A 24,446-nucleotide genomic window follows, 5' to 3' on the forward strand; every position below is an offset into this window, starting at 1 on the left:
GATGTTTCCTCTAACCGTAACAACAGAAGTGACATAAAAGTATGTTTGTGACTGTAAATTTTGTGCTGTCGCACATACCTTCTTCACTTCATGAGGCATTTGTGAGGAAGTACTGATATTTCAAGCTCTAATTGCAGTGTGATAAATATATTGGAGATAATGTTGTGGAGAAATTTTGAATTGTATTTCAGACAAATCAAACTCATGTGTATCAGCTGCTTTGATTAAAAACAATCTTCTTGGTGGTATTTGGTCATTGCACTGTAGGTCGGTTAACTGTTTCCACTAAATAACCATGACCAAGGGGAAGTGAGATCAGTCAGCAGGCAGACCCAGATATGTAGAAAGGAAGACAGAAGGAAGGAAATGCCATGAATTTGGTAACAGATATCACAGGACATCTGGACACGATTCTGTCAGAATGTGCTCATCAGAGATATGAAGCCACTCAGCATTTTTTCCTGACTTCTTCGGACTGGTCTAGGACAACAAACGAAAAGTAGTGTAAAGTCTACACTACTGTTATGTGTCAACGCGGGTTGAGGAGCGGACCTGCGTCAGACAGAACCCAGCGCTACAAATAACCAGAAAAGCGGTTCCAAAAACTATATTTATTACACCCGCTGTGCATAAAAAGTGTAAAAACAAAAATAGCGTCCTTCTGGTGGAGTGACTGTTGGCACGCTCTCCAGCGCCCGCAAGGATCAAAGCCCGGCGCTCCTGGACCCACTACCACCGCCAAACACCCCCCAGGTGGACACAACAAACTGACTCTCTGTGAAGCAAAGAAGAGGTGAGGTAAGTCAGCAGTTACAACAATATCTTTCAAAAGACACACGCTATCAGCAACACATTCAGGTCTGTATCTTTTTTAACTTTATGCAAATGAGCAGCTTCTCATAACAGGTGGAGGATCACTTATCCGCACGCCACAGCAGTGAGAAGCAAGCTGCACAATTCTCATCACAATTCAAGTATACTGTGTAACAAAACACCAAGTTACTATCAACAATTAGTCAAACACTTAATTACCTTTAATGTGTGCTGACAGCATGTGTCCTCACCCTTCCTTGCTTCACGGGCTCGATGTGTCAAACACAGGTGCGGTCCTCAGCGTCTCACAAACGAACATCACAAGGTCGAGTTCCCGGCAGTTCTGCTTGAATCACACATGACTTAAATGCAGACGCCATCCAATTATCTGCTTCAGCTGAAAGTCTTTAAGGTTGCATGTGAGCACCCGTCACAGGTGCTACACATGATGTTGATGAGGGTGAGGACTCTTCAGCCAGCACCTTCTCCTCAGACAAATCAGTTTCCATGCCACCTGAAGAGCAAGAAAGAAAAGAACACCAAAATATCCAGCCACACCCCCCAACACACAACACACTACGCCACGGACACGAATCACCAAAGTAGTCACACTTTCTGAAGGGTCACATGGTGTATAAAAGGATGTGGAAATTATTTTCCATCTCCTTTTCATCAGAAGTTGTGGTTTTCAGATAGAGATTTGTGCGTCTCTGAAGAATCACACTCATGTCCGCGGTCAAAGCCTTGCAGAAGGTTACCACTTCATAAGAGAGAAAAGGGAATCAGAGTTGACGCAAAACCTGGCATGCTGTGCACACTGTGATATATCCATGTTTGATGGTCTATGTTAGTAGTAAATGCAGGATTTTGGGTGTGCACAGTGTTTTGATTACAAAAATCTGTGGTGATAAATTGTTTCTTAGAATCCCCCAAATTTTTTGTTGAAAGGTAACACAACTTCCTGTGTTTATTATTCTATTACTACCAAACCAGACTCATTTATAAACAGGTATCATGATAACATCAAATAAAATGAGATACATGAATGTGTATTTTTTAGAAAACATGAGTTGTGACTTCATCATGACACCACCTATACCAATCAGTCACAAATATTTGCTGATTAATATAAACTTTAGCTCATCTCTGTAGCCCTATTTGTTGCAGAGATATAGCAGAAAATGTGTTTTGGCACCATGTTTTTGTTTAGCTTGTAGTGAACATAATTCAATATGTAATGGACATTGTGGACATAATTCACCATACCCTGTTATCATTTGTGGTTAGTGTATTCTTTGTTGTATGTTTGAGAATGTGCTGAGGTGCATGCCACGCACATCGTGTGTCTTATTAAAGGTTACAGAGACGTGCACGGCCCCTTGACACTTTCACACTGGGACTGGTGTGTTTTTATAGGTGGTGCCAAGCTTGCTTAGTTTTAACCTTGATTATAACATACACCGTTGTGTTGTGGACGCAGGAAATTGTCTTGTCCAATTCATCCGTTGCAATTCCCACAGGTTTGACCTTTGTCTGATTCTTTCCAAAAATGATTATCTCAAGTACTATTTCCACCCACCATCTGTGTGAACACAGTAAGTCTTAAGAGTTTTCAATCAATTTGGATCAACTTGGTGGCATAATTGAGTCAGTCAAGGAGAAAGTGACTTAACTCTGAGAAAAATTGTTGACAAGTGAAGGTCACAGACTTGGCTTAAAAAAACTTGGTTTGTTTTGGGTGGGTTGGGGGCAATGCTTATATACCAGGGATATTTTGTTTAGTCCATTAACAATACAAGTATGGTTACTATTAAGCACTAATATAAAGTCATACATCATCTTTCTGCTGGTCACATGACCTCTGACCTTGGTGACCTTGAAAGGTCCAAATAATTTAGAAGGGATATTTTTTATTTGGGTATCTGATTAAAATGACACCTATTGTGACTATCGAACCTTAATATGAAGAATTCTAAATTGGACAGGAATTCGGACATTGATCATTCATAGACAGTGTTATACGGGTGGGGGTGGGTGGGGGGTCCAAAAAAGCGTATCTTTATTCCTGAGGATCAGATATGCATCAGACTCTTCAGGTTCTACAGACACAAAAGAGGCGACAGTGATCCGAGTGGCATCAATACTCCTTTATTTTGAAAAACGGTGGCTTGTGTGGGTATGAACTGAACCAGAAACAGTTTGCATCTTCTGAACGCCTCAAAAACCAAAGAAGTCAGAATAAGTTCCAGAAGAAGACTGCAGAACCCAATCCACTATACTCAATACATCACTGCAGTAAAAAGTCCTTATTTTCCGGTTCCTGGGTACCCACATCACTGAAGATCTCCAGCACTGCACTCATTAAGATGAACAGTAGAGACTCATTTCTTGGGGATTCTCAGGAGAAACCACCTGAAGGAGAAGCTGCTGATGTCTGACTACTGCTGATGTCCTGTATCTCTTCACCCAAGAGGACACAAGAGAACACTTCAGAGGGTCATTACTACCACTAAGATCATTGGCTGCTTGTGACTGTCTTTGGAGGACTCCTTCAGTTCTTGTCTCAGTGGAACAGCCAACATACTGAAAGATCCATCCCACCATGGACATCATCTGTTTGACTTGCTGTCCTCTGGTAGACTGTTGTCCATCACATCACAGACAAAACAGATTTAAGAACTCCACATCCATTTGAGAACTGAACAGTGTAGTTTTTTTTTTTTAAAGGACAAAAAGCCACAGTTATAGTGATGCATGCATGATGAGGACAGAGCTTTGTGATGTCATAATTCTGGAAATAAAGAGAACAAAAACAGAAGTAATAAAAGAAAAGAACTGAATCTTGATTTGTTCTCAAAATTGAATCAAGTCTGATCCAAAGAACATCTCTCCACAAAAGTTGCTCATAATGCCTCAACTCTTTAAATTACCATATATACAAGCAGATGGGGTGACACATTGCCTTCTCACTCTATTGTAGGTTGGTGCAGTTAAATATGTTGAATGCTACTCCTGCAACTGTAATGTGGGAGTCTACGTTATCCCACAAATGTCTTTCTTTCAGTCAGTCACCTCCAGGGACAAACCGGATTGCAGGGGTGGCCAAGTTCGGCCCTCGAGAGCTACCTTCCTGACACTCTTAGTTGTCTCCCCTCTTAGTTGTCTGTCTCCCCTCTTAGTTGTCTCCCTGCTCCAATACACCTGAATCCAATGAAAGGCTTATTTAAAGTCTGCTAATGAGTCTTTCATTGCATATGGTGTGTTGGAGCAGGGAGACAACTAAGAGGGGAGAAAGACAACTAAGAGGGGAGACAACTAAGAGTGTCAGGAAGGTAGCTCTCAAGGACCGAACTCCGAACCTCCATCCTTGACATAAATTTATAGATGAGTTTCCGTATGACTGCTTGACAGCACTGTACATCGAGACCTGTACACAATAGACTTGTGCTCTCATACTTAGACAATCCTAATAACATCTTTAGCAAGTAAGACACATACAGTCTGTTTATGGAGGCTCTTCTGTAGTTCCACCATAATTGTGCTGTGTACAGTGGAGAGCAGTATGATCAAAATAGGGTTAATTTAAGATCCCAAGAACACATATGGAATTTACGCAATATATCATTTCCCTGTGCATAAAGTTTTCTAATCTGTCTACCAATGTCAGCATCATCAGACAGATCGTTTGACACAATGTGTCCAAGATGTTTAACCTCATTGATTTCTTTCACGATCTCACCACACACCATGAAATCAGGCATTGCAGTGCCTCTTAAAATCCTTGATCGGAACACCATTGCAGCACTTTTCTTTGCGTTAAACTTCACATCATGCATATCACCGAATTTCTCACATGTCTGAAGGAGCATCTGGAGTCCACAGGGAGATGGGGAGAACACAACCAAGTCATCTGCATACAGTAAATGATTACAAGCAGAGTGTGAATATTACAGCCTGTATTTAATTTATTTAGTTCTACACTGAGATCATCAACATAAATATTAAAGAGATAAGGTGAGAGTATCCCACCTTGTCTGACCCCACATGACACATTAAAGTAATCTGAATAAGCGTTACCCCACCTGACACACATCCACTGACTAGAGTACCAAAATATCAATTTTCTTTCAACATAACCAGGAACTCCTCTCATGACGAGTTTTTCAAACAGTATTCTATGATTAACCCGATCAAATGCCTTGCTGGCATCCAAAAAAGCATGCAAAAATGCTACCATTAAGTGTGTGATATGCATCTACTATCTCCTTGAAGGCATATATATATATTTATATACACGTCGGTGCCAAGTTTCTTCTTAAATCCAAATTGATTTGGTATTGTTGCAAGATACATTTCCCTGCGATCGAGCAAAATAATCTGAAGAACCTTACTGACTATACTAGCAATTGCAATTGTCTGTAGTTGTCTTTTGCAGTAATTTTACCAGTTTTGTCCTTAATGACAAGGACAAGCATCACAGATAACATAGAATCTGGCAAGATTCCATGTACCAGAAAACTGGTCATACACACATAACAGGTGAAGGCAATCAGAAGAAAGTTTTAGGTGTTCTGCATATACACCATCAAAGCCACAGGCCTTGTTAGAATCAAGCCTCTTGATAGCACATTCTAGCTCTGTCTTATCTATATACACATCTTTAAACTCAAAATTACAATCAGTTTGCTGACTCCAGTCACTCCTACTTTCAACACTGTGAGTAAACTTGAGAAATGCTTTCTCCAGATCTCAACAATGTGTTTTTCCCCTGAGATGCCTTCAATAGTAGTTGGAAGGGGAGTTTTACAGTTGTTCATCAGTTTAATTTCTTTCCAGAAAGAATTGTAGTCATGGTTTGATCAATTTACGGAGCATCTGCTCATTTCGATTGATATAACGAATAGAATATTTACATTTACTCTGCATTGTCTGTACATATCATACATGGGACCACTTCTAGGCTGACTACAACTATCCCAGGCTCTATAGGCATCTTTTGATGCTTTATAAAGCATCATTATCATTTTTCTCCTTGGTATATCAGGTACCATATCTTCACCAGCTTTAATAAAGCAGTCAATTATATCTATAAAAGTGTTTAGCGTGGTTTATATGTACAATATTGTCACAAGCCAAATCTGTGCAATTAATGGTATCCCGTATGTTAATACGTGCCAAGGTATTCTCAGTAGTAAGGCTATATATTTTAACACACCTGTTGAACAAGCACCCTTTTTAGCATAGAACAATATATACTTTGTTTATAGAAATTGCTGAAAAAAATAATACTGCAGTTTTTTTTAACATTTGTAGATTTTATTAAGTACTATCAATTGTAGCATTAGAAAGATTATTACTATTTACATCATTTTCTTTAAACATTTTTAGAAGGTGCACCGGTCCTGGAAACACTGCAATACCAGGGCGATGCGTGGGGTGGACGGAGCAAGCTCCTATTCCATCTCCTTGTTCCAAAAATCAATTTAATATATAGTCCCCGGATAAGAGACATATCAGATATTAAACTGATAAGAACAGATACTACACTTGATCTTAGCCAAAAGGCCGAGAAGCGATACCAAACCGTCCGACGGGCGACAGAGTCCTCGTCTCCGCTGTTAGTTTCACTTATGGTTTCCCAATTTAATCAACACGTACAAACATATGCAGTGATGCGTAAAGGCAAGGTTTATAAAGTATGTCGTTAATAAATAAATAAATAAATAAAAATAAATAAAAATAAACAGCGAATTGCTTATGTCTGTAAAAAGAAAATGTCAGGGTAGTAAATTCATGAGCTGGATCACGTGATCTACACGTTGCCAGCGTTAGAAGATAGTTGATTGGACTGCGACGCATCACGTGATACAACTCCTGAATTTACTATCCTGACATTTTTTACAAACATGAGCAATTCGCGTAGTTTCTTTGTTTTGTTTTTAATTAGCGATTTACTTTATAAACCTTGCCTTTACGCATCACTACATGTGTTTGTTCGTGTTTTGTTAAATTAGGAAACCATAAGTGAAACTGACAGCAGAGACGAGGACACGGTCGCCCGTCGCTCAGTGCAGTATCGCTTCTCGGCCTTTTGGCTAAGATCAAGTGTAGTATCTGTTCTTATCAGTTTAATATCTGATACGTCTCCTATCCGGGGACCATATATTAAATTGATTTTTAGAACAGGGAGATGGAATAGGGGCTTGCTCCGTCCACTCCACGCATCGATCTGGTATTGCAGTATTTCCAGAAACGGTGCACCCCTTAAAAATGTTTAAAGAAAATGATGTAAGTAGTAACGATTTTTCTAATGCTACAATTGATAGTTCTTTATAAAATAGCTAGCTGCTGTTTTTCAAGGGTAGTAATGAATTGTGCAAAGTTTCTGTAATGAGTTGAAATGGTTTAGATCTAAACAGTTTTTAGAAGAACTAAACATTTTTATTTCCTATTAAGTAATTTTTTTAAGATGTTAATTTACTGTCTTAATGTAGTTCCAGATTGTTTAGGTTCTTGTTATCATATACACTGTTATTATGTCATTTTACTTCTATTTTGTCATTTGATTTTTAAATGGACCCCAATGGAAATAAGTGCTTTCATTTTCTCGTCATCCACGTATTTTTTACATATTTACAATTATATTACATTACACTGAACTTACTCACTAAAATCACACACACTTTTTAATAGAGTGTAATTAGATAGATAGATAGATAGATAGATAGATAGATAGATAGATAGATAGATAGACTGATTGATTGATTGATTGATTGATTGATTTACTACCCTACCCTTAAATGTACTCTTCTGGAGTCACACTGCCTGTTCAATTGGCGTGTGACTCCAGAATGTAAATATCAGTGTCCATTGTTCAGTGTTGTTAGCTTCTAGTTTGTAGTTTATACAAGGACTTGAGAACAAGTTGTGTATGTAGGAACGTTTGGTAAAAAAAAAAAAAAGCAAATTATTGGTTGAGTTAATAACGTTTTCAAAAGGAATAATTTGCAACATGTGTCATATTATCACATTACGGGGTAACATATGTCACATGTCATCAAATCCAATGTAAGTAGACATTGTTTAACCTTTTCTTTGGAGACCAAACATTCAACAGGTTCAAAACTATTCCATTTATTTATCCTATTAACTCAACCACTAATTTGCATTACTTTTCCCAAAACTGGAGTAACTTTAACTTTTAGACCCTTGTACAAATTGAATTTGGCCTTTGTCACCATTCTTTCATTTCATTTCATTTCATTAGCGCCAAATCACAACCAAGTTGCCTCAAGGCGCTTCACACATTCTTGGTGTTGTTACCCCATAACTCCACAACATTCAGTCACAGATAGTCCAAACTATAGCTTTTTGTAATATTTATGATCAGACAAATAACGTGGTATAGTTTTCATTATGATTGGAGCATCGTTTAATTTTGACCCTTGTGTAATTGTTCAATTGACCCCTACCTGGGTGCCTATTGAAGATGCAAGTGGCCAATGAGTTTCTTGAAAAGAGTAATGTCTAAGTATTTGTGCCTAATTTGGTGCTTCTACCACCATTTACAGGATTGTTTCAGTTATTTGCTGTTTAGGTGTGGATGCGTTTGTCGGTTTTGGTGTCTGCAACATTTCAGATTCGGTCAGAAATGGCATTATGCTGCACAGCCAGCAGGTGGCAGTAGTATTATTCTATTTGAGCAATTGAAAGTTTTCCGTCTTCTTCAACATTCCTTTGTGCTAATAGAGTATTTATTATTCCAGCAAATATTTAGTTTAACAAATTTTTATTTATATCTTTTCATATTGTTGTCACCTTTTTTAAAAATTTATCAGATTTATTCTTACAGCAGAGGAAACAAGTCACCACATACGAACGTTAGCCTGTTAGTATCAGGTTACGCCATTATATAATTTGGGATTCGCCGATAAAAGTCGTTTCCATCGTACAGGTTGTCAGAAACGGTGTGAAATGCATTTTAACCAAAGTGTGTGTTTGTCACCAGGTCCTGGTGGAGCCGATTGGCTGTTTGGAAGCACCTGGCTGCTCCTGCAGCTTCGGATGGGTGCGACAGCAGCAGGTTGCGGAGGCCCAAATTGTTCAAAATTAAATAAATTAATAAATAAGATATTATAAACGACGCTTGTAAAATACTCATCGGACACAAAAGGATCTACAGCTGCAAGAAAAAGTACGTGAACTCGAGCTTTTGCACATCTGAATGTTGGGATGTCTTATGCTATTCATTTTCTATAATATTGCTCTGGTGTGACATACAGTACAGCTTCTTTGAAATCAATAATCTTACATCTTGTCACAGGATCTTACAGTAGTAAATACTGCCTGAAATGGTCTTTTTCTATTACTAACAGACACAGTTCTATCTGTATGAATTAAATTGTTAGATGATAAAAAGTAGTAACACTGCTCTTCCTTTTCTATCAAGTGTTAATGTGCATTGGATGCACCAGTTTTCAGTACACTGAGTAGTCTGACCTTATTTTCAAGGATATTTACAACCCTAAAGCATCCAAACCTGAACTCTTACTTGATTTAATTATTTTCAGGTGGTATGAATTTATGTAATGAGGGAAGGTGTGGCTAACTTAGTTAACATCTAAAGGTAAACATACTTATTTGGTAGCTTTATCAACTCAGATAGATTCTGATTATTCTGCAGAACTGTATAATCCAGTGAGCAAGCTCTGACTAGATTTCTAGTTGCCTAAAGATTTGCCTGAAGCCTTGCAGACTGCAGTTTGCCTGGGGTCCAACATTGCTTGCCAGCTTTCTTTGTTGTAGGAGATGGCCACTTTTCAAGAGGTAGAGATGGATCAGTAGTCTGCCTGGGTGGTTTCTATCCGAGATCCAATGTCGTTTTATAGTGTGTGGACCAGAGATGTCAAATTCGGCTTCAGAAAGTAAAAACCCTCCCATGTGTTGCTGCCTGTGCACTTAAAACAGGTGATCTCAATAATTAGCTCATCCACCTGCCTGAAGAGCTGAATTGATTACAATCAGCTGGTTTATTGGGAAGATGGAACAAATATGTGGCTGGACTTTACTTTCTGAAGCTGGATTTGACACCTCTGGTGTGGATGCATTGACACACATCAGTACTTGCTCCCAGACCCACCCTGATGTTTACAATAAACCCTAAAAACAGCTTCTCACAAAAAAAACTTAACCTTATGAAGGAAAAAAAAAATGGGGAGACAAAAACACAAGTAGCAAAAACAGGCCAACATACTGCACAAGCTCTAATTTTTGTTATCAAACATAGAAATATGGTTTGAACAAAATCTCAGAACATGCACAAACACCTGTACACATGCAGACTGAGCCCTTGTCAAAAGGAAAAGAATAAAAATGTTTTCATTTAATGAATTTAAGGAAAAGCACAATGATCCAACATTAATTCAACAACCAAGGTACAACATGACAAATCACTACACTTATATTCTGCAACAAAAACAATCTGTGAAAACTGCATAAATAAATCTAATTATCCATAAAGAGTTATTTCTGTGTAATGGGGAATGAATTTTGGTCCATTAACTCGCCCACTCTCTCCTGCAGAATTTGAACCACATCTGCCAAAATGAAGAGGTGCGTGTCATCCAGGTCCTGCAGGATGAACTTCTTTCCAAGGGCTGAGGTTTCATCCAAATAAAGCAGGAACTGTTTCATGGCAGGGTCACTAAGAAGCAAAAGGTAAACCATTACAATCCAAATACGGAACAATTATTTTAGGCATAATAAGAATTATTCAGGATTACCGATGGTATATGGTCACCAAAATATACATTTTGGGGGGGAACATTTTGCAGATTACCATTCAACAAGGACGCCTTTGAGTACGTTGACCATGTTGCCAAGTGCGACGAAAAACAGCGATTTTTAACCTGCGAGCACAATACGAAGACCTGTAATGTTTCTGACCAAAAACGGGTTAACGACATTTTATTCTAGGTTTTTTTTTTCCTTCATTTTTGTGACATTTGCTGTGACTTTTTTTTTTTTTTTTTTTTCAAACGCGCTAATTATTTAGCTAGCTAGCTGGTTGTCTACTACCTTTTGATTCAGTTCAGTGACTTTATCGGCGTTACATGTAACACTTCTTCTGACTGCTGTAATATTCCGATATGGAAGAAACCAACAGATTCTCAGAAACAAATTAAAACAACAAACACACGATGACAGGTAACTTTCGCTAATGTTGTTGTAGCCGCTCCTCAGCGTTAGCATTTCAGCTTTGCATTGTGGGATTGCTCCTGGATAAGCGACGGCGAGTACCGAGGAACAATCTTGTTCAACCCAAAAATTGCGCCCAGGAAAGGTAACGTACACGAACTTTAAGGTTTTCACTTGTTTTAACACTATGTGATGTACAATTCTGTACAGCTCATTGGTAATTATGAAGGAAAAATTTCCTATTTATACTACAAAAGCGAAATTTTGTGCTCATTTTGTGCCAGTATGCACACTTCAAGCATAATTAAGCATATTTCACATTATTTTGGGGGTCACTGTAATATAACTGTCCCAATAGAATAATCATATATAATCTATATTCATTCAACATCAAGTTTAAAAATATAAACAAAAACTTTGGAATCATCTAGAAAATTGTTATATTTATGCCATAGTTAAAATAAAATACATATTTCTGTTTCATCCTGATGTATATTTAGGTCCATAAACTATATTTGGATGGAAGTCAGAATATACCATGTAAATTGCAGCGACTGAATGGTGGAATAAATCTGAGTCAATCCCTTCCAGTTTAACACAATAACTCAAAAATGATTCTATCATCTTTTACATTTCTAAATTAAAAGGGTATATAATCATGATAAACAGATTAAAATTTGGTTAAGTTTCATGCACCAGATCAATCCTAAAAGAAACTTTGTTTTGCTTGTGTAATGTTCTATAGACACCTGCTGAACACTGCCACCAGTTAGTTGGATGTTTGGCGGATGCCGAGCGGATGATGGAAATTATGAGCAGGCGTGATTGTCAGTTTCAGCACATGAATGAACGAAGTCAAAATATAAACCATTATTTTCACAGCGGAATATTCTGCAGCTCAATAACAGTCACAGGTACACACAACAGTTTTACAAGTTACGTCAAGGTGTTGAGCAAACTTTGGTGGTAATCCAGATCTGGATTCTGACAGCCTTTGTCTGTTGGTGGGCGGAGCTTCTAGTTAGTCTAGTTATTGGTTTCTTAATACAAAATAATTCCAAAAGATGCATTGCCATGCTATATTCTTTAAAACATCCCTGCACCAGCTGAACTTAACCTTCAAAACAGGATGAATAAGAACAAGGCAGATGTTTCCTCTAACCGTACAACAGAAGTGACATAAAAGTATGTTTGTGACTGTAAATTTTGTGCTGTCGCACATACCTTCTTCACTTCATGAGGCATTTGTGAGGAAGTACTGATATTTCAAGCTCTAATTGCAGTGTGATAAATATATTGGAGATAATGTTGTGGAGAAATTTTGAATTGTATTTCAGACAAATCAAACTCATGTGTATCAGCTGCTTTGATTAAAAACAATCTTCTTGGTGGTATTTGGTCATTGCACTGTAGGTCGGTTAACTGTTTCCACTAAATAACCATGACCAAGGGGAAGTGAGATCAGTCAGCAGGCAGACCCAGATATGTAGAAAGGAAAGACAGAAGGAAGGAAATGCATGAATTTGGTAACAGATATCACAGGACATCTGGACACGATTCTGTCAGAATGTGCTCATCAGAGATATGAAGCCACTCAGCATTTTTTCCTGACTTCTTCGGACTGGTCTAGGACAACAAACGAAAAGTAGTGTAAAGTCTACACTACTGTTATGTGTCGACGCGGGTTGAGGAGCGGACCTGCGTCAGACAGAACCCAGCGCTACAAATAACCAGAAAAGCGGTTCCAAAAACTATATTTATTACACCCGCTGTGCATAAAAAGTGTAAAAACAAAAATAGCGTCCTTCTGGTGGAGTGACTGTTGGCACGCTCTCCAGCGCCCGCAAGGATCAAAGCCCGGCGCTCCTGGACCCACTACCACCGCCAAACACCCCCCAGGTGGACACAACAAACTGACTCTCTGTGAAGCAAAGAAGAGGTGAGGTAAGTCAGCAGTTACAACAATATCTTTCAAAAGACACACGCTATCAGCAACACATTCAGGTCTGTATCTTTTTTAACTTTATGCAAATGAGCAGCTTCTCATAACAGGTGGAGGATCACTTATCCGCACGCCACAGCAGTGAGAAGCAAGCTGCACAATTCTCATCACAATTCAAGTATACTGTGTAACAAAACACCAAGTTACTATCAACAATTAGTCAAACACTTAATTACCTTTAATGTGTGCTGACAGCATGTGTCCTCACCCTTCCTTGCTTCACGGGCTCGATGTGTCAAACACAGGTGCGGTCCTCAGCGTCTCACAAACGAACATCACAAGGTCGAGTTCCCGGCAGTTCTGCTTGAATCACACATGACTTAAATGCAGAACGCCATCCAATTATCTGCTTCAGCTGAAAGTCTTTAAGGTTGCATGTGAGCACCCGTCACAGGTGCTACACATGATGTTGATGAGGGTGAGGACTCTTCAGCCAGCACCTTCTCCTCAGACAAATCAGTTTCCATGCCACCTGAAGAGCAAAGAAAAGAAAAGAACACCAAAATATCCAGCCACACCCCCCAACACACAACACACTACGCCACGGACACGAATCACCAAAGTAGTCACACTTTCTGAAGGGTCACATGGTGTTATAAAAGGATGTGGAAATTATTTTCCATTCTCCTTTTCATCAGAAGTTGTGGTTTTCAGATAGAGATTTGTGCGTCTCTTGAAGAATCACACTCATGTCCGCGGTCAAAGCCTTGCAGAAGGTTACCACTTCATAAGCGAGAAAAGGGAATCAGAGTTGACGCAAAACCTGGCATGCTGTGCACACTGTGATATATCCATGTTTGATGGTCTATGTTAGTAGTAAATGCAGGATTTTGGGTGTGCACAGTGTTTTGATTACAAAAATCTGTGGTGATAAATTGTTTCTTAGAATCCCCCAAATTTTTTGTTGAAAGGTAACACAACTTCCTGTGTTTATTATTCTATTACTACCAAACCAGACTCATTTATAAACAGGTATCATGATAACATCAAATAAAATGAGATAACATGAATGTTGTATTTTTTTTAGAAAAACATGAGTTGTGACTTCATCATGACACCACCTATACCAATCAGTCACAAATATTTGCTGATTAATATAAACTTTAGCTCATCTCTGTAGCCCTATTTGTTGCAGAGATATAGCAGAAAATGTGTTTTTGGCACCATGTTTTTGTTTAGCTTGTAGTGAACATAATTCAATATGTAATGGACATTGTGGACATAATTCACCATACCCTGTTATCATTTGTGGTTAGTGTATTCTTTGTTGTATGTTTGAGAATGTGCTGAGGTGCATGCCACGCACATCGTGTGTCTTATTCAAGGTTACAGAGACGTGCACGGCCCCTTTGACACTTTCACACTGGGACTGGTGTGTTTTTATAGGTGGTGCCAAGCTTTGCTTAGTTTTAACCTTGATTATAACATACACCGTTGTGTTGTGGACGCAGGAAATTGTCTTGTCCAATTCATCCGTTGCAATTCCCACAGGTTTGACCTTTGTCTGATTCTTTCCAAAAATGAATTATCTCAAGTACTATTTCCACCCACCATCTGTGTGAACACAGTAAGTCTTAAGAGTTTTCAATCAATTTGGATCAAACTTGGTGGCATAATTGAGTCAGTCAAGGAGAAAGTGACTTAACTCTGAGAAAAATTGTTGACAAGTGAAGGTCACAGACTTGGCTTAAAAAAACTTGGTTTGTTTTGGGTGGGTTGGGGGCAATGCTTATATACCAGGGATATTTTGTTTAGTCCATTAACAATACAAGTATGGTTACTATTAAGCACTAATATAAAGTCATACATCATCTTTCTGCTGGTCACATGACCTCTGACCTTGGTGACCTTGAAAGGTCCAAATAATTTAGAAGGGATATTTTTTATTTGGGTATCTGATTAAAATGACACCTATTGTGACTATCGAACCTTAATATGAAGAATTCTAAATTGGACAGGAATTTGGACATTGATCATTCATAGACAGTGTTATACGGGTGGGGGTGGGTGGGGGGTCCAAAAAAGCGTATCTTTATTCCTGAGGATCAGATATGCATCAGACTCTTCAGGTTCTACAGACACAAAAGAGGCGACAGTGATCCGAGTGGCATCAATACTCCTTTATTTTGAAAAACGGTGGCTTGTGTGGGTATGAACTGAACCAGAAACAGTTTGCATCTTCTGAACGCCTCAAAAACCAAAGAAGTCAGAATAAAGTTCCAGAAGAAGACTGCAGAACCCAATCCACTATACTCAATACATCACTGCAGTAAAAAGTCCTTATTTTCCGGTTCCTGGGTACCCACATCACTGAAGATCTCCAGCACTGCACTCATTAAGATGAACAGTAGAGACTCATTTCTTGGGGATTCTCAGGAGAAACCACCTGAAGGAGAAGCTGCTGATGTCTGACTACTGCTGATGTCCTGTATCTCTTCACCCAAGAGGACACAAGAGAACACTTCAGAGGGTCATTACTACCACTAAGATCATTGGCTGCTTGTGACTGTCTTTGGAGGACTCCTTCAGTTCTTGTCTCAGTGGAACAGCCAACATACTGAAAGATCCATCCCACCATGGACATCATCTGTTTGACTTGCTGTCCTCTGGTAGACTGTTGTCCATCACATCACAGACAAAACAGATTTAAGAACTCCACATCCATTTGAGAACTGAACAGTGTAGTTTTTTTTTTTTAAAGGACAAAAAGCCACAGTTATAGTGATGCATGCATGATGAGGACAGAGCTTTGTGATGTCATAATTCTGGAAATAAAGAGAACAAAACAGAAGTAATAAAAGAAAAGAACTGAATCTTGATTTGTTCTCAAAATTGAATCAAGTCTGATCCAAAGAACATCTCTCCACAAAAGTTGCTCATAATGCCTCAACTCTTTAAATTACCATATATACAAGCAGATGGGGTGACACATTGCCTCCTCACTCTATTGTAGGTTGGTGCAGTTAAATATGTTGAATGCTACTCCTGCAACTGTAATGTGGGAGTCTACGTTATCCCACAAATGTCTTTCTTTCAGTCACCTCCAGGGACAAACCGGATTGCAGGGGTGGCCAAGTTCGGTCCTCGAGAGCTACCTTCCTGACACTCTTAGTTGTCTTCCCTCTTAGTTGTCTGTCTCCCCTCTTAGTTGTCTCCCTGCTCCAATACACCTGAATCCAATGAAAGGCTTATTTAAAGTCTGCTAATGAGTCTTTCATTGGATATGGTGTGTTGGAGCAGGGAGACAACTAAGAGTGTCAGGAAGGTAGCTCTCAAGGACCGAACTTGGCCACCCCTGAACTAGAGGGTATTCAGAGACTGCTTACCTTTGCAAAGACCCAATAGTCTTATGTTTACCTGTCCTTAACAGAGCTGAAGTTCATTGGTGGTGGTGGTGGTGGTGGGGGGGGGGGGGGGGGGGGGGCAAGGGCTGTTTTGTTTCCAAAGTACAGATAACATAGAAATTAATATGGGACATAGACATCCTACAAACACTCTGGGGCCCATTGGTGCCCGATGCTTATCAAAGGATTAGGGAGCGTGATTGATGTATTGGTAGCCCAACTCTTTAGCCCACTGACATTACAGTATATAGATATGACTCCTGAGTTTATATCTTAATCAAAATGTAACCAAATCTCGCTTGATATAAGAACTACCTCCCCCTCAAATCCCACTGACATTCATTTGTGTTATTTTTTTTTTTAGATGTTGTGCTAAAAGTCAAACACACAACTCCTGGATTTGCTTCAATATCTGGATCAGCCCCCAAATGGAGTGCCTTACTCTATCACCAATTTTCATGAAAAGGGTTTCAGCAATTTTTTTTGAGTATTTCTGATAACACATGAACGAACGGAACCACAAATATTACCTCCTTGTCAGTGGTAATCCAGCCAATATTTTTCCTTTTTTTGACTATTGCTTTGCCAAATAAGATTCTATGCAAGTGCAGGTGTTACCCAGTGCAATAAACTATCGGAGCTTCTGGGAATGTCATATCACAAATACTATAATTTAGCATTAATGAGTGGGCAAGTATGGGTTTGTCAATATCAAAAAATAGAGACAGTTTGAACAAAAGAAAAACACCAGAAGCAAACACAATTAGGGATTGTAATCTGTGTTCTGATCAGCTTTTCAGTTTTAATTTTTCAAAGGAAAAATACATATGTCTTGCCCATTTTGTAATGTCCCAATAGCTCATTTAATGTGCCACCTAGTGTGCATCTTAACAAGATTTTCTGTTTACTAGGTTCAGAAAAATCACATATTCTGTACCAATTGGTAGGTAACGAGAAGATGCCTCGCTTATTTTAAGTCAGGATTAGACATGTCATTTTATAGATGTCAAACTGTTGTTTTTTTTTTGTTTTTTTTTAATCATCATGATTCAGTGGTGGAAAAATTATTTATAAGGTTCTTGCATCTAGATTACGATCTAGTGCAATACTTATGGAGTTCACGATTAGAAGGACATCACAGAAATGACCTTTCCCTCTGAGTAATCACTTTTTTCCTCTTATGAAACATTTTTATCTTGATGGAAGTCCTCTCTTCTGCCTTTCACGTGGACCTCTTCCATAGGGCACATCACAGAGGCTCGCTAATGGTTTGACTGGAATATTATGTAAACTAAATGCCGTGGCCTTTACAGGATACAAAATGTAACGCCGTCTTTTCCCACCCAAACCCAAGCGTTCATGAACGTCTGTTCATCAACATTCTGTCTCACATACATTAAGAATTGATTAACTCTTTGCTTCCTTATCCACAAGAAACTGAATTTATTCCAGGTTTGGTCCAAATTTTTCAGCATGTTTCAAGATGATTGTTGGAGTTAACATGCCCCATATTCTAAAAGTCACCAATTTTTGTAAATTTGCCCATAATTTCTTTTTAATTCCAGTTCAGACTAAACCTGCTCACCAAGTTTCATTCAGTCTAGTCTGTTTAAGTTTGTGTACCTCAGAAAATCTAACTTCCTTAGTCGAGTTATCATCAGAAGGATGCTGTCCATCTCTCCGGTAGAATTCCAGATTTTGTAGAGTTGAGGAAAAGGTGGTAGGAATTCTCAAACAAGACAAAAATACTTTATAGGGCTGTACTATATAATTTTTGTCTGTCTATAAAACAGATTGAAGGGAATATAAAATTGCATGTTGCTTTAAATGCAAAGTCCTACATTTGTGTTATTGCTTGGGTATCTGTAAAAATGCAGTCCTTTGAGTGATAACTTCAACACCAGAGATTCAGTTTTCCCACCGTGAGGAGGTATCATTCGTGAATCCAGTTACTTTTCTGGGTTCATTCAGTTTGTGCCTCCTATGTGCACGTTTCCTGATAAGCCTTAATAATGCTGTCATAAGCTGGTGGTGGGGTCTGTCCAACATGAAACCCCCTCAGACTGCTGTTGCTCCAAAATGACGCGGGCCCGGGTGACGTGGCATCTGGCTGGGTCACAGTTTGATCCATTTCAAGCGAGGCACTAAGGGTTGGCGTGCGAGGCAACGTGGTCTGGCTCCCCTCCTCTGCCTCCCTAGTAATTGGGCTGCATTGAAGCAGAGGGTGGAAAGTCAAGGCTCTGAAGCTGGATTTGTGGTCCACGGGATCTGGGACGGAGGTCTGGCGGTGGAAGATGAACGCGGTGCTGACCAAACTGTTGTTGCTCCGGCGATCGTAGCTGCTGTTACGGTTGAAGCCTGGGCGCGGGCGAGAAGAGGCTCGTGAGCGGCGAGGTGGGCGTCGGGTGATGCTGATGGAGCCTGCTCTCCGTCGGGACATCCATGTCAGGATCACATAGACCAAGGCCCCCAATACCAGGCCCACTGCCATTGACACGCAGAAAGCTATGATCAGAGGAACTAAAGAGGGGACAAAATATATATAAAAAAGTTATTCATGATCTTTGCAGAAATGTGTTTCTATGGAGGTTTTGGACACCAGCAGCAGTGACCTTGGTGGCCACCAGACCAAGGCTTTGGGGACTGAGAAAGTAGCTTATTTCAAGCTACAGTACATGTAGCTGTACCCACACCTGCTCCTAATTTCCATCATGCATGTGATGATAGGATTGTTCCTCATAACAAGCCCAGACATGTCCAGCAGGTGGCAGACAGGAATATGACATATAAGCAAGAATGATGAGTTCCACTTTAAAATTGAAAATCTTTTGCAGTGTCTCTCTCTCTCTCTCTCTCTCTCTCTCTCTCTCTCTCTCTCTCTCTCTCTCTCTCTCTCTCTCTCTCTCTCTCTATATATATATATATATAGTGTGTGTGTGTGTGTGTGTTACAATAGGTCAGATGAGTGAAGAATAGCATATAATTTAAATCCCATGGCTTTTTTTAATTGCAAAATTGAAACTTTTTTTTATGTATTTATTTCTAATATCTTTTCATAGCACTCATGCACTTCCTTTGTGGCTCATAGGGGGCTGCAGCCCACACTTTGGAAGTCATTAACATAAGCAAGTCGAACGTGCTTATTGCCTTGATCTGGTGCCTCTACATTAAACACATTTTAATCAGTTTTTTGTCCTTAAGTGAACTTTTAATGTGGAAATTTATAAGTTGAATGTATTTATTGATTTGGAGTTATCGTGTTCCAATATGGAGGAGGTGATCTTATTATCCCTTTTTACATTTAATTTCCACTTAAAATAAAGGAAGGGATTAGTCTCACAGGTTCTGTGCCGTGTAAACAGAAGTATCTGCACAAATGCTCGAGAGAGGAGAGAGAATGCAGCAGTGAAAACAAATCCTGCTCGATCACTGCTGCCAGGGAAAACAAATTAATTTCCTGTCAATACAGTTAAGTGCTGTCAGGATTGAGCCTATACCAGCCCACATTTCCACAGCAAATACTTTTCCCCTTAACTTTTGGAAGAGGGAATGCAGAAATCATCTGGAAATGACATTTACCCAAAAAGAACATAAAAACCTGACCAAGAGAGTATATATTGTTTTACACTTAGAACAAGTTACTTTTTAAAATATTTTGCATTTGTTTAAAATGTTGAAGTTTGAATTCCCGAGAGAACAACAGAGATCAGATGAACCACATTAAAAATCAAATCAGTCAAAATCCTCAAAAACTCACCAGCATCAAAAGAATGAAGTATTTCCAATAAGAGATTTGTGTTGTTCTCGGCCATGACGAGACTGGTACTCTGTCTTCTCCCTCTTTCCCTCTCTCAAGTTGTGCCTTCTTTCCTTTCTTGTGATGGATTTTCCTTTTCTTCCTGCCTCTCCTCTTTTTCCTGTTCTCCCTCTTTCCTTTTTGCGCTTTCTTTCTCTCTCCTGGTTTCTGTATCGGTCAGACAGAGACTCTGCTCCGAGGCGCACCAGACTGGTGGCCAACCCTGGCACTGGTCTTGTTTATGGAAGTGGAAAACTACACGCTCACATTTCCTGCCTTTCTGCTTGAAATTAGCAACAGGAGCGAGTTATCTATCCAGCACAGAGATCCTGGCGGTAAGGGGATGGGGTGTTGCTGTAATCATTTCCTCTTCTATCATTTCCTTCATGGACTGATGTCAAACAGGATCACCTTCATCCCCCCTGTATTTGTATTCTTGTGGTTTGCTAGATAGCTCAAAGTTGAAAGTTTTTTACTTTTAGATGCATCAGCGCATTGCAGTCCAGGATCTGAAGGTGTTACTGATATTGGAGACTCCAGAGGTTTTCTTTGCGGGGGCTAAAATATTTAGATGTAACCCAATGCAAACAATGCATTTTAAATTCAAGTTCCTACTACAGTACATATATGTTGTTACTTTGCACATACAGTAGACAAGAGATGAAACCAGCAAAAGTAATTAAGGTAATAATTTCTGACATTTCAGTCCAATGACACTGACCTAAGTATGTGCCACATTTGGTCTAAATTGGGTTCCTAATCAAATTACTTGACCTTTGCCAAAATTAATTCAGCAAGGGTAATTTTGGGATTGGTCTTCACTGACAAACCACATTTGGGAGGAATCAGCAAAAAGACCTGGGAGGAGTAGGTCAACAAACAAACAGACATGTAGACCCGGCCTTGACCATGTTGACTGAACTTTGGCAAATTAGTCCTAGATGTACAATTTTGGAAAGCACCTCCATATGCATGCCAAGTTTGGTGCAATTTGAGTAAAAAAAAAAACCAAATCATAATTTTGACCCTGATGACGTTGACTCCTTTGATTGACTTTTGGTAAATTTGATCTCACTTCAGCAATTCCAGAACTCACCTACATATGTGTGCCAAGTTTGGTAGGCATCAAGTGGACTTGACCCTCACGCACCCTTTAAGGGTGATTTTGGTTTTGACTATAATCTACAAATCAACTTTAGAGGAAATCAGCCAGCATCTTCCCAGTGAATTCTAGTGTTTGTCATGGATATGTTCTGACTCCTACTATGTTCAGCACTTTCATGGACTGCCTATTTTGTAGGGTTGTGGAGTCCAGCAACATAGGTGCCTGTGTTGGTGAGGAAAGAATTTATGGTCTTGGTGCTTCCTGTCTTGCTGTGTGAAGACTTGGATGCCAATCAGTGACCTAAGGTGACAAATGGATGTCTGCTACTAGGTCTCATCAGAGTGGGTATTGTTGGAATGTATGACATTTTGGCCAAGTAGTGGCGCGCTTCTGTGGGTAAGATCCAGTGCACAGGTGTGCCAGTGCTGTGGACCCTAGTAAGTGGACAAGGTGCATGTATCACCTGGCTTTGGCAGTTAGCTCCTTTCAGTAAGTAGGGGTAGTCCGGTTGTCCACCTGTAGGTGGTTGCCATCTAGGATCTAAGGTTTTGTACTGTGGTGGATGCAGCAAAGTGTGGCACCAGTGCGTGCTCCCAGACCTGACAGGGGGCACTGTCAGACCATATCACTGAGTGGAATAGTGGACGTAAGAAACATGCTTACATTTTCTGCTGAAGATTTTCATGGAGCCCATCTTGGTTGCAGCTTGCAGCCCCCCCCAACTTTTTCCCTTGGGGCCGCCTATGAACACTGAAGGCAAAACCTCAGCTGGAATGAATGCCGTCGATAACCGCTTTTAATAATCGCTATGATGCAGCTTTAAGGCTTCTTTTGTTCATAGCTCACTCTTTCCACGGTGTCTGCCAGGTCAGTGGTGTCTGCACTGAGCGCACGTCTCGCGCTGTCTCAGATGCACAGTCACCCTGAAACTGAACTTGATAACACAGAGTAGCAGCATAACCCCTCTTCCTAAATTTTCCAAGCACACCCTACTGAATAAAAGTGAAGTTCTACTTGTTGCTCCCATTGTTTCACAGTAATCCACTCAGACCCAAATCAGCAATCAGGGCTGAAGCTGTAGTAGTCCTCCTGGAATGCCTTTGTTGTAGACCAGCTACTCTGGATTAGTTGGAGTAAACCAGTTTTAATGTTAGACTTGTTTTATACTTTAAAACATTTTTTTTCCAAACACATTTATGATTAAAAAGCATTGGTGGCCTTTTAGTGAGGGAATGTAAGCCAGACCTGGGATTTCCTTTAATTGTTGAGGTGCTGTTATTAAAAACCAAAAATATATCAATTCTGTGGGTTGTTTGTGCCAGCAAGCAAATGACAAATTGTTAATGTTTTTAGTTGCTGAAATTCAGAGTTGATTGTATGTGTGTGTGTATATATATATATATATATATATATATATATATATTTATGAGGAATTTCTTAATTTCTTGAGTTGAAGATTTATCATAAATGTCAGTCTTTGGCAGCTTCTAGCAGTATTTTAGGAGGGCTTGTTTCAAATAGTTTGGTTTTGCATGATAATTAGTGTTGGCCTTTGCTGTAATACAGTATGTGATTGTGAAGAAGAGGATGGTGAGAATCGCTCACTAATTATATTCAGACCAATGTGAGGACGCTTGTCTGCACAGTGTTCCTTCTTATCCTTCTGTGAACAGCAGGTGGAGCAAAACATCATGGTGTTTTCACAGGGAATGTCCAAGTGCACGAAATATGTGGCAGGTCCACACCCAAGTTAGTTCAGCCCTATTGTTTGTGAACTGAAACAATGCAGGTGTTACATCCTGTATGAAATAAAAAACAAAACATTGTGCAAAACTGCTCATCCTAATGCAATGTAATGTGCATGCTTGCTTGGTAATATATGTATTGCATGTCTGCATTTATGCAGGACATAGTCTTCCTTGCATGCACACATGCCCTGTATATAGCCTTTTTCCTGCATGCAAGCATTTATGCAGGATATTATTTTCTTATTCTCATGCATACATTCATGCAGCAGTGTAGTCTTTCCTGCATGCATGCATCCATGCCTTAGTACACATACAAGTCTTCTCCCTCACATGCACAGGTTCTTGCAGTACATGGTCTTCTTTATAACACAACAAAGCATGCAGCATGCATAAGCCTAGGCTTTGCAATAAATATTTTTCCTTGCAGAAATTAATAAGTAAAAGTAAGAACTTCTTATAGTTTCAAATCACATTTAAGGCTGCAAATAACACCTATTATAGATCAATGTTATATTGTTCTTTTTTCAATAAACTGTTAGTAGAACGATGAGGAGAAATGCCTGTCACAGTCTGCTGCTTTGTCTGTTAGTATGCAACCCAAAGATATTTGAGTTAGAATGCTACAAACCACATCTCACATCGGAGCAGGTGGAAGAGGAACGATTGACATTTTTTCTTGATAAATAATTTAAGTCATTAAAATAGATATTGATTCATTTTCAGTAGCTTAACTAATCTACTAATTGTTTCACCACTGTTCATGCATATTATTTATAATTGCGCATACACACATCGACTGTATTTGTATAGTGCTTTTCCATCTATATCAGAAGTTCAAGTGCTTTTCAATGATGCCTCACATTCACACTCACTGATATCAGGGTGTTGCCATGCAAGGTGCTCACTGCACACCGGGAGCAGCTTGAGGATTAAGGACCTTGGCCATGGGAACATAGTGATTGTCCGGCCTTACTGGGGTTTGAACCGAGGATCATCTGGTCTGAAGCCCACTGCTTAACCACTGGACCATCACCTCTCTGAGCACCGCACCGCATGTGTAGGCTTATTGTTTTCAGTCATGTGTGTCTGTCCATGTGTGAACAGAATGAGACTTAATTTCTACCAAAGTTTTAAAAGTGAAGGTCACAGGTCAAGATCAATATTTTTCCCCAGTGCTTATTTTAAATAAAATCATATATCACCATTCTATTGGTCACATGACCTTTGACTTTGGGTGACTGTCAAAGCGCAAATAAATTTAGAATGGCTAGTTTGTGGACGTGGTCTAAGATGCACATAGTTATTGTTAAAGATTCATATCTTTCTGTTGGTCACGTGGAACCTTGGATGACCTTTGAGGGTCAAATACACACATTTAGAATGATTATTTAGAGGAACTGGTTAGAGATACACCTGTGGTTACCAACAAACACTAATATGA

The 24,446-nt window shown here is 39.4% G+C and overlaps 2 protein-coding genes and 2 non-coding genes across 4 annotated transcripts; 1 reads left to right on the top strand and 3 right to left on the bottom strand.

Annotated features, from left to right (window-relative positions):
- Window positions 1–6,199: 6,199 nt before the first annotated feature.
- LOC117503646 lies at window positions 6,200–6,390 on the bottom strand. Its single transcript, XR_004558608.1, has one exon. It is a non-coding gene; the product is annotated as a U2 spliceosomal RNA (small nuclear RNA).
- Window positions 6,391–6,888: 498 nt separating this feature from the next.
- On the top strand, window positions 6,889–7,079 carry LOC117503644. The gene has a single exon (XR_004558606.1). It is a non-coding gene; the product is annotated as a U2 spliceosomal RNA (small nuclear RNA).
- Window positions 7,080–10,218: 3,139 nt separating this feature from the next.
- Window positions 10,219–11,095, bottom strand: LOC117503165 (general transcription factor IIH subunit 5). The gene is made up of 3 exons (XM_034162350.1): window positions 10,891–11,095; window positions 10,652–10,721; window positions 10,219–10,516 (listed from the first exon to the last, which is right to left on the bottom strand). Exons 2-3 carry the CDS (start codon window positions 10,684–10,686, stop codon window positions 10,336–10,338), a joined length of 216 nt encoding a protein of 71 aa, XP_034018241.1. The 5' UTR covers window positions 10,687–10,721; window positions 10,891–11,095; the 3' UTR covers window positions 10,219–10,335.
- Window positions 11,096–16,718: 5,623 nt separating this feature from the next.
- myct1a (myc target 1a) lies at window positions 16,719–20,438 on the bottom strand. Its single transcript, XM_034162349.1, has 2 exons — window positions 20,114–20,438; window positions 16,719–18,876 (listed from the first exon to the last, which is right to left on the bottom strand). The coding sequence occupies exons 1-2, from the start codon at window positions 20,166–20,168 to the stop codon at window positions 18,338–18,340; spliced, it is 594 nt and encodes a 197-aa protein (XP_034018240.1). The 5' UTR covers window positions 20,169–20,438; the 3' UTR covers window positions 16,719–18,337.
- Between the last annotated feature and the right edge of the window lie 4,008 nt (window positions 20,439–24,446).

The sequence above is a fragment of the Thalassophryne amazonica genome, chromosome 21 (assembly GCF_902500255.1).
Source record: "Thalassophryne amazonica chromosome 21, fThaAma1.1, whole genome shotgun sequence".
NCBI lineage: Eukaryota > Metazoa > Chordata > Actinopteri > Batrachoidiformes > Batrachoididae > Thalassophryne > Thalassophryne amazonica.

What these genes read in the sequence shown, in the direction of transcription:
- myct1a (XM_034162349.1), bottom strand. Translation starts at nt 20,168, where the DNA reads ATGGCCGAGAACAACACAAATCTCTTATTGGAAATACTTCATTCTTTT. An exon ending in ACTTCATTCTTTTGATGCTG is followed by an intron (nt 18,877 to 20,113) that starts GTGAGTTTTTGA and finishes TCCCCTCTTTAG; the next exon opens with TTCCTCTGATCATAGCTTTC.
- LOC117503165 (XM_034162350.1), bottom strand. Translation starts at nt 10,686, where the DNA reads ATGGTCAACGTACTCAAAGGCGTCCTTGTTGAATG. An exon ending in AAAGGCGTCCTTGTTGAATG is followed by an intron (nt 10,517 to 10,651) that starts GTAATCTGCAAA and finishes TTTGCTTCTTAG; the next exon opens with TGACCCTGCCATGAAACAGT.